General features: G+C 38.9%; 1 protein-coding gene across 3 annotated transcripts in view; it reads right to left on the bottom strand.

Annotated features, from left to right (window-relative positions):
• The window catches only part of Lrrc28 (leucine rich repeat containing 28), a 62125-nt gene that overhangs the window by 32313 nt on the left and 16072 nt on the right, over positions 1-13740 (bottom strand). For 2 of the 3 annotated variants that reach the window (XM_048329702.1, XM_048329703.1), the window contains exons 4-5: positions 12988-13025; positions 12072-12209 (exon numbers count right to left, since the gene is read on the bottom strand). In XM_048329702.1, the coding sequence (XP_048185659.1) occupies positions 12072-12209; positions 12988-13025 (176 nt within the window). Of the gene's footprint in view, positions 1-5145; positions 5290-12071; positions 12210-12987; positions 13026-13740 lie in introns of all 3 variants that reach the window. The other variant, XM_048329704.1, reaches the window with a different exon arrangement.

The raw sequence follows: 13740 nt of genomic DNA, 5'->3' as shown, positions 1-13740 counted from the left end.
AAGAGCAAAGCTCATGTAACGTAATCTGTGTTTCGCTCAAATCCCCATCGGTCCATTTACTTAAGAAACCCATGCTTCCTGGCTGGGCGCCGGCATACCAAACCTGCCGGGTTGTGCACCGTTTTATTTCTGTTACTAAATTAGGAAACTAAAGCCAGCAAAGTGTAGGCCAATAACAAACTGAAAAGGCTAGGCATCATTACTCTGTGAATCTCCTTAAAAGCCAGATCATTATAAGATATTTAATTTTTAATTAGACATACCAAAGTAATTTGGCCTAATAAGGAGCAATACTAAGAAATAATTAAATGAAGACAAAAGGGAGAGATTCAAATGTTTAGCATTACTCTTTGGAATAGCCTTAATTGTGAAGTTGAAAAGAAATTAGCTAGCACACTGGAGGCTCAGTGTGCCAATGGCTGACACTGAGAAATATAGCCATGCTTTCCCGAGCAAACAAAGGAAAAATGTGAAGTTACCACAATATTGACAAAGCTAAACTAATACTCTGCTCAGTTTAGAGAAACTGAGTAGAATATTCAAGGAGACTTAAGAGACACACAGTGAAGGATTTCAAGTAAACAGTCACCTTACTTATGACATAGCAATATAGAGGGGAGGCTGAGATTTGAGAATCGAGGTTCAAAGCCAGCCCAGAAGATAAGTCCGTGAGCCAAAGCAGAGGTGTAGCTCAAGTAGTAGAATACCATTCTTTTTTTTTTTTTTTTTGCCAGTCCTGGGCCTTGGACTCAGGGCCTGAGCACTGTCCCTGGCTTCTTCCCGCTCAAGGCTAGCACTCCGCCACTTGAGCCACAGCGCCGCTTCTGGCCATTTTCTGTATATGTGGTGCTGGGGAATCGAACCTAGGGCCTCGTGTATCCGAGGCAGGCACGCTTGCCACTAGGCTATATCCCCAGCCCTAGAATACCATTCTTGAGCAAAAAAGCTAACAGACAGTGCCCAGGACCCAAATTCAAGATCCAGGACTGGCACCACCCCCCCCCCCCAAAAAAAGAAAAAGGTATGGAAGGAATACGTATGACTTACTACTTGAGATATTTAACTAGTCTCTAATTAGCACATCATAAGGCTTTTAAAAAAGATAGCAGTTGTTAATTAACATTTCCTATAGTATTTTAAACATACCCTCATACTTAGTCAAAAGTCAATGCTTGAATCCTGACAGTGCAGGGAGGATTTTCATTCCAGAAATATTTAAGTATTTTCTTATAAACATTGTTAAGTCATAAATTTCAAAGTACTATTTATTTATTTATAAAAATGAATATTTGCTATGAAATCTTTACTTTTATATGAATGGCTTATATATTTAGAAACATTCTAAGTCTTAGTAGCTTAAACATTCATGTGTATTTTTCAGACATTTTTACCAGTAAACTTCCATTTATGAGAATGACTATGAAATCATGGTAAAAGCTATCTCACTTAAGGGAAATGAATCTATAGTTGGTTAGAACCTACAAATGTAGGTCCATAAAATTGATGTTGTTCCTTTAAAAATAAATACCATGATACTAGTATTGGTTCCAAAATTCAAACTCAAGTGATGAATGTCACATTTTTTGAAGTTTAAATAGGAAAAAGACACCAAATCAGATCTGTGTGTTAAGTCAGTTTTCCATGATTGAGATAAGGGACCTGAGAACACCTGAGGAAAGATTCACAGGCTTCAGGCCACCGCCAGGTGATCTGTTGTGTCTGGCTGGGATGAGGCAGAACAGAGCAGCAGGGGAAATGTGATGGAGCAGGGCCGCTCACCTCAAGGTGGCCAGGAAGCAGAGACCTACTCCCTTCAACAAGGGCCCACTGCCTACCATACCCACCACCTCCTAACAATGCCATCTGCCAAGGACCAAGCCCCTCAACACATAGGCCTGTGGGAGACATATGGATCCAAATATAACAACCTGCCAGACTAAACTCTTCTAGTATGTCAGGAGCAGGGCATCAGCATATTGTCATCTAAGAAACAGAGAAGACAAAGTACTAACTGGTGGTATTTGTTATTGGCTTATGAGGGCCTTCATTTCTGGAACTCTCATTTGCACAGCCTCGGGTTTGATTTCAAGTTTGCTCACTACCTACAAACAAATGCAAAGTAAAACTACTTAAAATTTATTGGCATCTGCTTAAAATAGTGGTTTTAAAAAAAAATAAAAAGGATTAATAAAATGAAACAATTGCAATGCCCACTGTGTGCAGGGGCTTTAATGGGCAATAAGAAACCATAGTTCTTTAATTGCTTTTCATTGTGACAACCCCTTGGCAAATTGTAAAGCTTCTCATTCACTAAACAAACCATTATGTCTAAAATTATTTACAGAATAATCTGATTTAAATGAAACATTTTGATAAGGTCTAATTTACAGATGACAAAATAACAAATGAAAAATTTTAAATGTTTTATATATTTAAGATCTTACTTCCTCTTTTTCTTTTTGGCAGTAGCAGGGGTTTGAACACAGGACTCAATCACTTGAGCCACACCCCACACCTATTTGTTTGGCTCTTGTTACTTTTCAAATACTTTTTGTCTGGGTAGCCTTGACTTGGATCCTATTTACACCTTCTGAGAAACCAGGATGGGCAGGCACATGTAACCACAAAAGCTTTTATTCCTTAATTGGTTGAAATAAAAGACTTATGAATGTTTTGCTTGGGCTGGTCTGAACCTCCATCTGCCCAATTTCAGCCTTCCAAGTAGTTAGATCTGTGAACCACCACTCCTGGAGACATTACTTCTAAAGACATATTGGGCACTTTACCTAGTATATTGTGCCAGCTTATTTTTTTTCACAATTATATATTTTGCCATGAAAGTATAATTTTCAGATCCTGTGACCAAACAAGATACTGAAATCAAGGCAGTATCAATAAACTGAAGCTATAAAATAAACACAAAAACAGAATTTTTATATATCCCCAAAAAAGTTGGTTAACAAATGCAATATATCAACTATTAACATAAGTGTGTCTGATACTTGAAAGATCTTAGAAAAAATAAACTGTGAAGGCAACTTTTGTCAATATATCCAAGTGTATGAAATTAGTCCCTGCCGTCTCTGAAACAAACTGATTTAGATACAAAAGTAACAACAACTAAATCTCTGAAGCCTCAGGTTATATCTAAGAAAATATATTATGTAAGTTCTCAAGAAAGTTCATCTCAAAAGATTAAGAACCACTTCTATATTCATCAGGCTTAAAAAAAAATTCTACTTCCTGGTATTCATCATAAAAAGAAATAAATGGGTAAGAATGCAGTACTGTCTTCTCTCAGGGTGACCTACAGTTTTGGCAATTTATTTAACTGAGAGACCTTAAGGAAATGGTCCATCAAATGTATTTGAGAGACAGAATCCTGGAAGCCATGTGCATGACAGACTAGGAAGTAGACATATTTCAAAGACTCGAAATGGAAATACCATGTTCCTGCATCCATTTACACAGCAGTTCAGGTTTCCTGGTAGGTATGACTCTTCAACATTTTTTTTTTGGCCAGTCCTGGGCCTTGGACTCAGGGCCTGAGCACTGTCCCTGGCTTCTTCCCGCTCAAGGCTAGCACTCTGCCACTTGAGCCACAGAGCCGCTTATGGCCGTTTTCTGTATATGTGGTGCTGGGGAATCGAACCTAGGGCCTCGTGTATCCAAGGCAGGCACTCTTGCCACTAGGCTATATCCCCAGCTCCTCAACATTTTTTTAATATGTGTGCCAGTAAGGGGTCTTGAACTAAGGGCCTGAGTGCTGTCCCTTAGTTCTTTTGCTCACAGCTGGTGCCCTACCACTTGAGCTGTACCTCTCTACTTCCAGCTTTTTTGCTGGTTAATTGGAGATGAAAATCTCTTGGATTTGTCTACTCACGTTGGCTTTTATCCATGATCCTCAGATTTCAGTCTCTTGAACAGCTAGAATTAGAGGCATGAGCCACCAGTGCCTGGCTTCCTTCAACTTTCATTCCTGTCCTCTGTAGCATTTCTCTGTCTCTCTGTCCCCACATGGCATCGAACTTGCGACAGATCCCAGTGTCATAAATTATTTGCATTCAGGAAGACAGAGGAATCCTGGCATAGGAGAGTTTGGAATTGATGTCAGCTGCTTTTAAAGTTCTTTACAAAGGATGGTCCAGGGAAAAGGCGCAGTGAGTCTTGGCCAGTAGCATGGTTGCCAGCAGAGCTGTTCCAAGTCTCAAGGACCTACTTCTCTTCTTTTTAAAAAATACTGTCACAATGAACTTTTGTTTTTCAGACATTTGGCAAATTTCCTACCATTTCCCTTCACACCTTTCCTAAAAAGGAATATTTTCTGTAGCTGACACTGAAAAGGATACAGGGTCTAGAAAACATATTTTTTTCTTTTAGAATTATTTTATGGACATTTTTATTCTAAGATTTTTGCCAAACTGTCAAAGTTTATAGAAGTATATAAATAAAATTTAAGGGCTATGGCTGTGACTCAAGTGGTAATGCACCTGACTAGCAAACCTAAGGTCTTGAGTTCAAACCCCTGTACTGCCAATACTATTACTACTATTACTACTACAATTTAAAAGGCTTAGCTCCACTTATAAGCAGATTGTACAATGTACGTTACTACATAGTAAAAATATGTACTGTATTTAATCTACAATATAAACATATATATATACACACACACACACACTGAAATAGAATTTGTATTACTGTAAAGTTACCAATGTATGTTACTTTGCTAATAAAGTACTTAAGTAGAACAAAATTTGTTTTTTGTTTATGTGGTACTGAGGAATCAAACCCAGGGTCTCATGCATGCTAGACAAGCACTCTGCCAATAAGCCACGTTCCCAGTCCCTGGAAGAACAAGCTCTGAACATTAGCCTAGACTTTGGTAGACAATGTATTGAGAAGCCCTTCTTCCAAGCTAAGGAAGATCAGTAAATGTTACTACCCCTTTGGCTAGTAGAGTAGCTCATTGGAAGATCACTTGCCTAACATGTGTAAGGCCTAGGCTTCAATCCCCAAGACCACAACAAACAAACAACAAGAGTATCTCTAAACCCTTAGCCTATACTAACACACTCAGTTCTTTGTTTCTGTCTAGTCTTTTCTTTGGAAGCATATAGTTTAAAACATTAGGCAATAAATTACCATTTGAAGCCTGAATCCAGACTTTGTTCTCCTTCCTAGCATTCTTTCTCCAGCATACAACATGGTCATGATATGTTCTGATCCAAGACATAGGTTTTCATTAAGTGGAAGGAACAGTGAATTTTTCAGGTCTCATAGATAGTGCTACAAAAGACAAAATAGACAAAATCATATATATTTTTAGCCACACACATGTAGCATGGAGACTGTAGAGGGGTGCTCTGCCAGGCACACATTCTTAGATGTTTTTCCAGAGAGAGACGTGCTGTCACCAGCACAAATGGGTAACCGGTGAAAAGCTTAGCCTCCCAGAAGGGAAAATCACTTGGAATTACTGTCGCATCTGTCTAAGGAGAGATGCATGGTGTTTGGGGGTTTGTGCTAAACACAAAGGAACAGCATAAGATGTGAAGCCAGGGCTGATCCTGTGTTCCTGGGCAATCTAGCACTCCTAGAAACCATGACATAGGGAACTCCATGGTAGCACACCTTGGCCATACCTGTAACTATGGGGTGGCACTGGCATCTCTGAAGAATTACTGTAGCTGGAGCTACAATTGATCAGCTTACATCATCATCAGTCTCCAGTAATAGGGTAGCAAGTAACAGAGCTTCCCAGAGGGACAGGGCTCCAGTTCTTCCTGTGGCCTCAGGAGGAAAGGCTGATCTGCTCCTTTCTCCTGTCTCCACGTTAGACTAGTAGACAGCCATTTGGAGCATCAGGGGCGTACGACAGGCCTAAGAAGAGTTGCCGAAGTTCATCTCAATAAAACAGGGCTTAGCTGAAGAAAAAATGTATTTTTTTTCAAATTTTTATTATCAAACTGATATACAGAGAGGTTACAGTTTCATACGTTAGGCATTGGATACATTTCTTGTACTGTTGGTTAGAAAAAATGTATTTTATGAGTAAATGTGAAGTCTTGAGTTTTAGGAACAATTCTGCTGGTGAGAAGCAAGACACATCTCTGGTTGTACATACTTTTAGCCATTAAAGTACAATTCGTTCATGTTTTTAATTTGGGCTAAAAATCCTTCCTTTTTTGGTGTATAGAACAACTTTTCAAGGATAAAAGCATTTAAAAAAATAACCAGGCTGATTTATATGCCAGATGTAAGCAACCTCTTTTCTGGCTCCTAAGTTACTTTTTGTTGTTTGTTTGTTACCACAATCTTCGTCTCCTGGGAGTTCACAGAAAGCTGACGGTCACAACATCAGTCAAAAAAACTAGACTGTCCAGGATTAGCTTAGTGAGTAGCACAAAGTAGTAAGTAATAGAACTGAAGACAAGTCAATAGATACTACCACCCCACACACAAAAAGGAAGGATTGAACAACAAAAAAAGGGTGAAGTATTGGTGACTTGCAGAATAACAAATGACCTAATGTGTAACAGAGTTTGAGACAAAAAAGAAACGTGGGGCAGAAAATATTTTAGGAAATGACAGAAATCTTTCCAGTTTGTAAATCAAGAAAACTCCAAGAAGGATATTTAAAAATTCTAAATTGAACATATCATTGACAAGCTACCATATGAAAGGCATCAAAGACAAGGGGGAAAGTCTCAAGGCAGCCACAGTATAAGATATTACCTACAGGGTATCAGTGGCACAAAGGACAAATGAGTTCTCACTTAAAAAAAAAACAAACAAACAAACAATGGAGACCAGGAGATAATGGAAGGTCACCTCTTAAGAACTAAAACACAAAATCTTGTCAAACCAGAATTTTTTTTCTGTGTGTATACTGGTAATGTGGCTTGAATTCAGGGCCTCTCCCTCCTTCCGTCTCAGCTTGCTGGCATTCTGCTGGTTAACTGGAAGTTAACTGGAGTATCAAGGACTTCCTGCCTTGGCTGACTTTGAACTTTGACCCTCTAGGTTCAGTCTCCTGAGTAGCTAGTATTAAAGGTGTCCTGTGTCCAGCTCAAACCAGAAGTCTACATCTAGAAAAAAAAATTCAACGTAGAACACAAGATACAATAGCATAAAGGAAGGGCAGGAGATGGAAGTATACTACTGTCAGGTTCTTATTTATATGAAGTGGTACAGTTTTTGAAGTGTAATGTATTACAGGTGCATATTGTAAGCCCTGGAAAAAAGCCAACAGAGGAAATGAAACGGAACACTAAGACATATTCAACCCAGGAGGAGACAGAAAGGAGGCATGGGAGAACCACAAGCTAACTGTGGCAGGCAGTTAGGGGAAGCGGAAATTGATGCTAATTTAAAGTTAGAAAGTCCAAAAGAGATCTCAGTGCAACACAGGCTAGGTAAACTAGACACTCATAGGTCTTAAAACCTGTCAGAGAATGAGGACACACAAGGAAAGCTAAACCAAGTCCAAAGAGTGACAGGCCCATTTTAAAAGGCAAGAGACCTAAGCTGTTTGCATCCCAGACTGAAATAGAGGACAGGAACCTGCCAGGGCAAGGTTTAAAGAGAAGCCAGTCCAACCTGAAAGAGCTGAATGAGGACAGGCCGAGCATGGTAGAACCCAGAGGAGCCTCAGAAAGGAAATGAACCAATCCCTCAATAATCCCCCGTCTCTCTCTCTCTCTCTCTCTCTCTCTCTCTCTCTCTCTCTCTCTCTCTCTCACACACACACACACACACACACACACACACACACACACCTTTCTCACCAGTTTTCTCCCAAAATGAGAGCAAGAAAACAAGACACTGAGATGTCTTCACTGTATTCCAGGCTTTGGGCTCAGGAAGGCTAGGGGGACAAAGGCCACCTGCAGTGGGGGCTGCACAGAGCAGCAGCATGGTGAGAAGAAAGCAAGGGGCAAAACTGTAAAAAAACAACACGGATTCCTTGGCACCACCAAATGTAGATGGTCTGTAAAACAAGGAGGTTCCTCTGAGGATTCAAAACTATTTGTAATAGAAAAGCTACTGATGGCCACTAGTCAAGAAGTGAACACAAATTAAATTAAAGGCAGATTAAAAGATCCATGCAAGGGCTGGAGGTAAGTGCAAAGCTCTGAGTTCTACAACCCCCAGTAGTTCACTCTTCTAAAAAAGTAGTACTATTACACTCATTAAGATTGCTACATATAGGGCTGGGAATATGGCCTAGTGGCAAGAGTGCTTGCCTCCCACACATGAAGCTCTCGGTTCAATTCCCCAGCACCACATATATGGAAAACGGCCAGAAGGGGCACTATGGCTCAGGTGGCAGAGTACTAGCCTTGAGGGGGAAGAAGCCAGGGACAGTGCTCAGGCCCTGAGTCCAAGGCCCAGGACTGGCCCCCCCCCCCAAAAAAAAAAAAGATTGCTACATATTAAAAAAAATGCAAACAGAAAACAGCAAATGTTGGAAAGGATCTCTTACATAGTTTGGAGGAATATAACTAGTACAACCATGTTGAAAACTGATGGACAATTTGTTATAAAGTATTAAGTACATGTCTACTCTATGAAGTAATATTTCCCATAGGGGTATTTATTCAAAAGAAACAACAACATATGTCCACCAAAAGCTTTGTAGAAGAATATTTTATTCACTTTATTCACATGAACACAAACCTAGAAAAAATCCATTATGTTCAAGAGGAAAAAATATACACTGTAAATTCATGCAGTGAAATACTACACTGCAATAAAAAGAATAAAATATGAGCAGCAGCACGGTTGCACCTCAGATCAATAATTTTCAGCGAAAGAAAGTAGACACAGAGAAGATACTAGGTGATTCCATTTATATTCAGTTCAACAACAACTCATGTGAATTCCCAATGATAGAAGTGTTTTGGCCAAGGGTCTTCACACTGTTTCTCCCTGTCTCTGTACCAGCTTCTTTGCACCTCACTAGCACTAGCATCAAGAGGGGAAATACACATCTAATAGCACAAGCAGCAAGCATATTACAAAAAGACCAAAAGCAGGTGGACAAGTAAATGAGCCACTTTATCCAGAGACACGCTTGTGATGATACAATTCCTAACATTCCTGCCATTTCTGACAGTACTTGTGAACTCATAACAGTTACAGAAGAGTTTACTGTGCCATACATACAATGGTCAAGTAAATAGCAAAGTTCAGTATATAAGGGATCCCACACTTCAGCCCCGTTGTTCCAAGTTTTGGAGGTAGCTAGGTTACATGGGGAGAGGGAAAGTCTGAGGAAAGGCAGGTGGACAAACAATCCACTGGACAGCAGCCACACACATCAGGACCTCATGCTGCCATCCAATCTTTTTTGTGTGTCTGTGCCAGTCCTGGGGCTTGAACACAGGGCCTGGACGCTGTCCCTGAGCTTTTCTGCTCAAGGCTGGGGCTCCACCACTTGAGCCACAGCCCCACTTTTGGCTTTTTTGGTGCCTAATTGGAGATAAGAATTACATGGACTTTTCTGCCTGGCTAGCTTTGAACCATGATCCTCACATCCCAGCCTCCTGAGTATCTACAATTATAGACATGAGCCACCAGCACGTGGACTTGTGAGCCATTCTTATATCTGATTTTAAAACTCTTTATCCATCCAGACTTTTCAAATTTTTAGTAGTTGATACCAAATTATATTAAATGTTTAAATAAACATGCTAAATGGTACCTTTTTTTTTGTAGGGAATGTAGAAAGAAGTGTGCATAACAGCATAAACTGTGGAGAAGTGGCCGCCAGTCGGGTACCAGCTGTTCCTCACATTTCTTTTCTTTTTTTTTTTTTGCCAGTCCTGGAGCTTGAACTCAGGGCATGAGCATTGTCTCTGCCTTCTTTTTGCTCAAGGGTAGCACTCTGCCACTTTGAGCCACAGTGCCACTTCTGGCTTTTTCTATATATGTGGTGCTGAGGAATCGAACCCAGGGCTTTGTGTATGTGAGACAAGCACTCTTGCCACTAGGCCATATTCCCAGCACCTCAAATTTCTTTTCTACAGTTAGAATACTTCTCTATAACATGTCTCCAAACACAGCCATTAGTCTGGGAACTGTACCCTATCCTTAGCCCATTCAAACTAAAGCAGTTCTAATGATACCACAAGTAGAAGAGGTAAATAGGAGGCCCACCATTCATGATGCCTACTTAGCTCAACTCAAACCTCTTATTCAGCAAGTAGAGTTGTTACAGAATTATTCTCAAAACAAGCAAATTGAAGCACAGAGAACAGTAAAACTAGAAGAACAAAATTTAAAATATGTCTCAACTCTATTGTGTAACAGGTCAGATATAAACAAAAAATGATGTGCAACATATAACCTTTCACTAGTTATTGGGAAGCAGTTAGTGATACTAGAAGTACATCATTAGCCTCAAAGAATATGTAGTGGAAGAAAATTACCAAACTCTACAACACACTGTTCTTATATAGAATGATAAATCACATGGGACAGAATTCTAGGGTTGCCTGTTATTTTATGCATATAAAAATAGCTGACAAATACAGTATTATATCCATGCATTTTGGCTCTAGCTTGTATAAGTGTCATACACAAAAAGTTAAAAAGTATTACGTTTGTTGGTACATTTCTAGGTATCCCTCAAAGGTAGCTGACAATATAAACTTTCAGAAGGCTAGAATGAAGGCACATTCCTGAGCCTGCTCAGATATAGTAAGCCCTAAAATGAAAATCTGATCCTATATGGACTAAAAATTTCACATTAAACATACTTAGACATAATGAAACACTTGTTATATAAAGTTAAAATCTTATTTTAAAAGTGAAGTCATTGCTATATGTATGGAAGTTTTATAAATGGCACTGAACCTATTAAGGCTAGTGCCTAAAGTCTAAAAATTAGTTACTACACTTTCTCTCAGAAATATCTGTACTTGAAAGAAACTCTGGAGAAAGTGTTTTTCATTTACTTATTTTCCCATAGTGCTGGAAACTAAACCTAAGACCTCATATAAGCTAGGCAAGCACTTTACCACTTGAGCCACACCCTTGGCCCCAAACAAAGAGTTTTTCATTTATGGATTTCACAGGCACAGAATTAACATTCTCATGGGTCCCTCAAATTCTATGATAGGTAAGAAAATGTAATTTTGAGTCACACACTTCACTTCAATATGATGAAAGATACTAATACTCCTGAATCTCTGAGTTAAAAAAAAATCAAAACAGCCTTATGATACTCGTATCTGTCTCTGCTCCTCCATAATCTCCTAGTAACATTCCTATAATACCCTTTATTCACCCGGCCTCTGTATTTACATGGGGAATGATGTCTGACTGTGGAAGCAGTGAATATGTGGAGTCACAGCAGAAGGTACTTGATATCCCTCTCAAAAATGCAGTGTTTAATGATGGTTCAAAGAATGTGAAGGATTTTTTATATCGTCCGATCTGTAAGCACATGATGATCTCCCATGTTCAGCAGGCAGAACTCACAGTTGTATAACTCAATTCAAACTGTACTACTATATTCTAGCATAATTCCTTAGTAAAGCAAACTTGACAATTCTATCACAAAATTCACCTAAGCTATCTTATGTGAACTGAGAACTGAAGTAGTCTTTTTTTTTTTTTTTTTTTTTGCCAGTCCTGGGCCTTGGACTCAGGGCCTGAGCACTGTCCCTGGCTTCCTTTTTGCTCAAGGCTAGCACTCTGCCACTTGAGCCACAGCGCCACTTCTGGCCGTTTTCTGTATATGTGGTGCTGGGGAATCGAACCCAGGGCCTCATGTATACGAGGCAAGCTCTCTCGCCACTAGGCCATATCCCCAGCCCTGAAGTAGTCTTTATAGAGGTATCTATAGCCCCCCATATAAGACATAAATATGCTCCTTATGTTTACATCAGGAGAGGACTGTTAGTCCTATTTTATCTACATTCCTTTCTCTCATTTTCAAACGATCAAATACTTTCAAGTTCAGTTATGTCCACAGCCCACTCCCTAAGCATGCAGTGAGCAGGCAACAAGGGTAATTTAGAGTAGACAACAAACTACTGTACACAGTAGACTAAGATTACCTGGAGGTAGGAATTGCAGTTGGTTATTAGCTAATCGAAGATGACGTAAAGCTCTCAGACGACCAATTTCTGGGCAAACAATTTCTAAGGCATTGTCACTAAGATCCAGACACTGGAGTTTTACAAGAGACCCAATAGCTTCAAAGAGAAGAGAAGGGAAAGGTGAAATTAGTCTGACTTGAGAGTGACATCAAGTCTTCCATGCAAGTGTCCAAGTTGAAACATTTTAATACTTTACATTCCCATCTTGGTTACTCCCAAAACACAAAAACACAGGCCAAACTGAGTTCCACAAATATGACAACTATTTTTACCATAAGATAACTTTAAAAAAGAAACAAATGAAAATGGTAAGACAATATAAAAACTGTTTTTCTAAATAAGAAATTCAAGAAGTAAGCTAGTCATATGGCACAGGGCTAAAGGAGGATATGGCAGGAAGATCTCAAGTTGGAGTCCATCCTTAGGTACACAAGGAGACCCTGCCACAAACAAACAAAAACTGATACACAAAGCCTATTTTATCTAACCCAAATCAACTGGATTTATTAAATGAAGAACTTGTTTTATTTACCTAACAACAAATTCTTCTACTAATTTACCTTATCACTACAGCCAATTTAGATTTTAAGTTCTTGTGTGTGTGTGCAACGTGTGTGTGTGATTACGTATACATTTATAAATGAGATCCAACTTCCACATGAGAAAAAATATGTGTCCTTTGTCTTTTTGGGACTGTATTGAGTCAAAATTCTTAACTGAATTTAATGAAAGTAGTCTTGAAGCATGTACATTAAAAGTGCTTCATAGTGAAAATTCCCTAATACACCAACTAAAATAAGATTGAGATAATCTGTTCTATTCAGAAAACAAAGCTTAAATTATGCTGTCTTCTAAAAAATGTAAGTGTGCTTACCTTCTGGAACCACAACTATGTTATTTGAATGGAGGTATCTGTGGGAAAAAAGGGAAAAAAGTGATTATCCAGTATCACTGCCAGATAATCAGTTACAAATGCTGAGTGTGAATTTCATTAAGTACAAATGAGACAAAACTTGTTTATATACCCTTTTCTAAAGCATAAACACAAAATAAGTCATCACAGCTAACTCATGGTACTTTGCAAGTAATATTTTGTGCTAAGATCATAAATATTTAATCTATTGATATTGCTGTATTTTCCAACACCATAAAAAATGACAAGTTTCTCCAGTCATGTAAGTTATTCAGATTTTTGGAAATACTCTCATTGTATAAAAGAAGTCAATACCAATTGTATAAAACCAGATACAACTTTTCATTTCTAAAAGATAACTTCAGAAAATAAAGATATTGTTAAGGGGCTTACTGAGAACCAGGAAATAAAAGGTTAAATATTCACCATATAAATAAGTCTAGAGGCCTGAGGTATGGCTCAGTGGGAAAGTCTTGCTCAGCCTAAAGGAGGCCAGTGTTTCTTCCCAGCACTGCACTAAATTAATACACATGTACGTATGTATGTACATTCATACGTATATACATATATACAAACTCTATAGAAATTTGCAGTTGTCAAGGTGCAGAATTTATTTCACGGCAAAAGAACTTCATAAAGAAGAAATCAAATTGTTCCCTTTTACACACACACACACACACACACACACACACACACACACACACACACACCTGC

This window comes from Perognathus longimembris, chromosome 20 (assembly GCF_023159225.1).
Source record: "Perognathus longimembris pacificus isolate PPM17 chromosome 20, ASM2315922v1, whole genome shotgun sequence".
NCBI lineage: Eukaryota > Metazoa > Chordata > Mammalia > Rodentia > Heteromyidae > Perognathus > Perognathus longimembris.
Note: the sequence above shows the minus strand (reverse complement) of the source record. Positions and strands in the feature narration are given on the sequence as shown.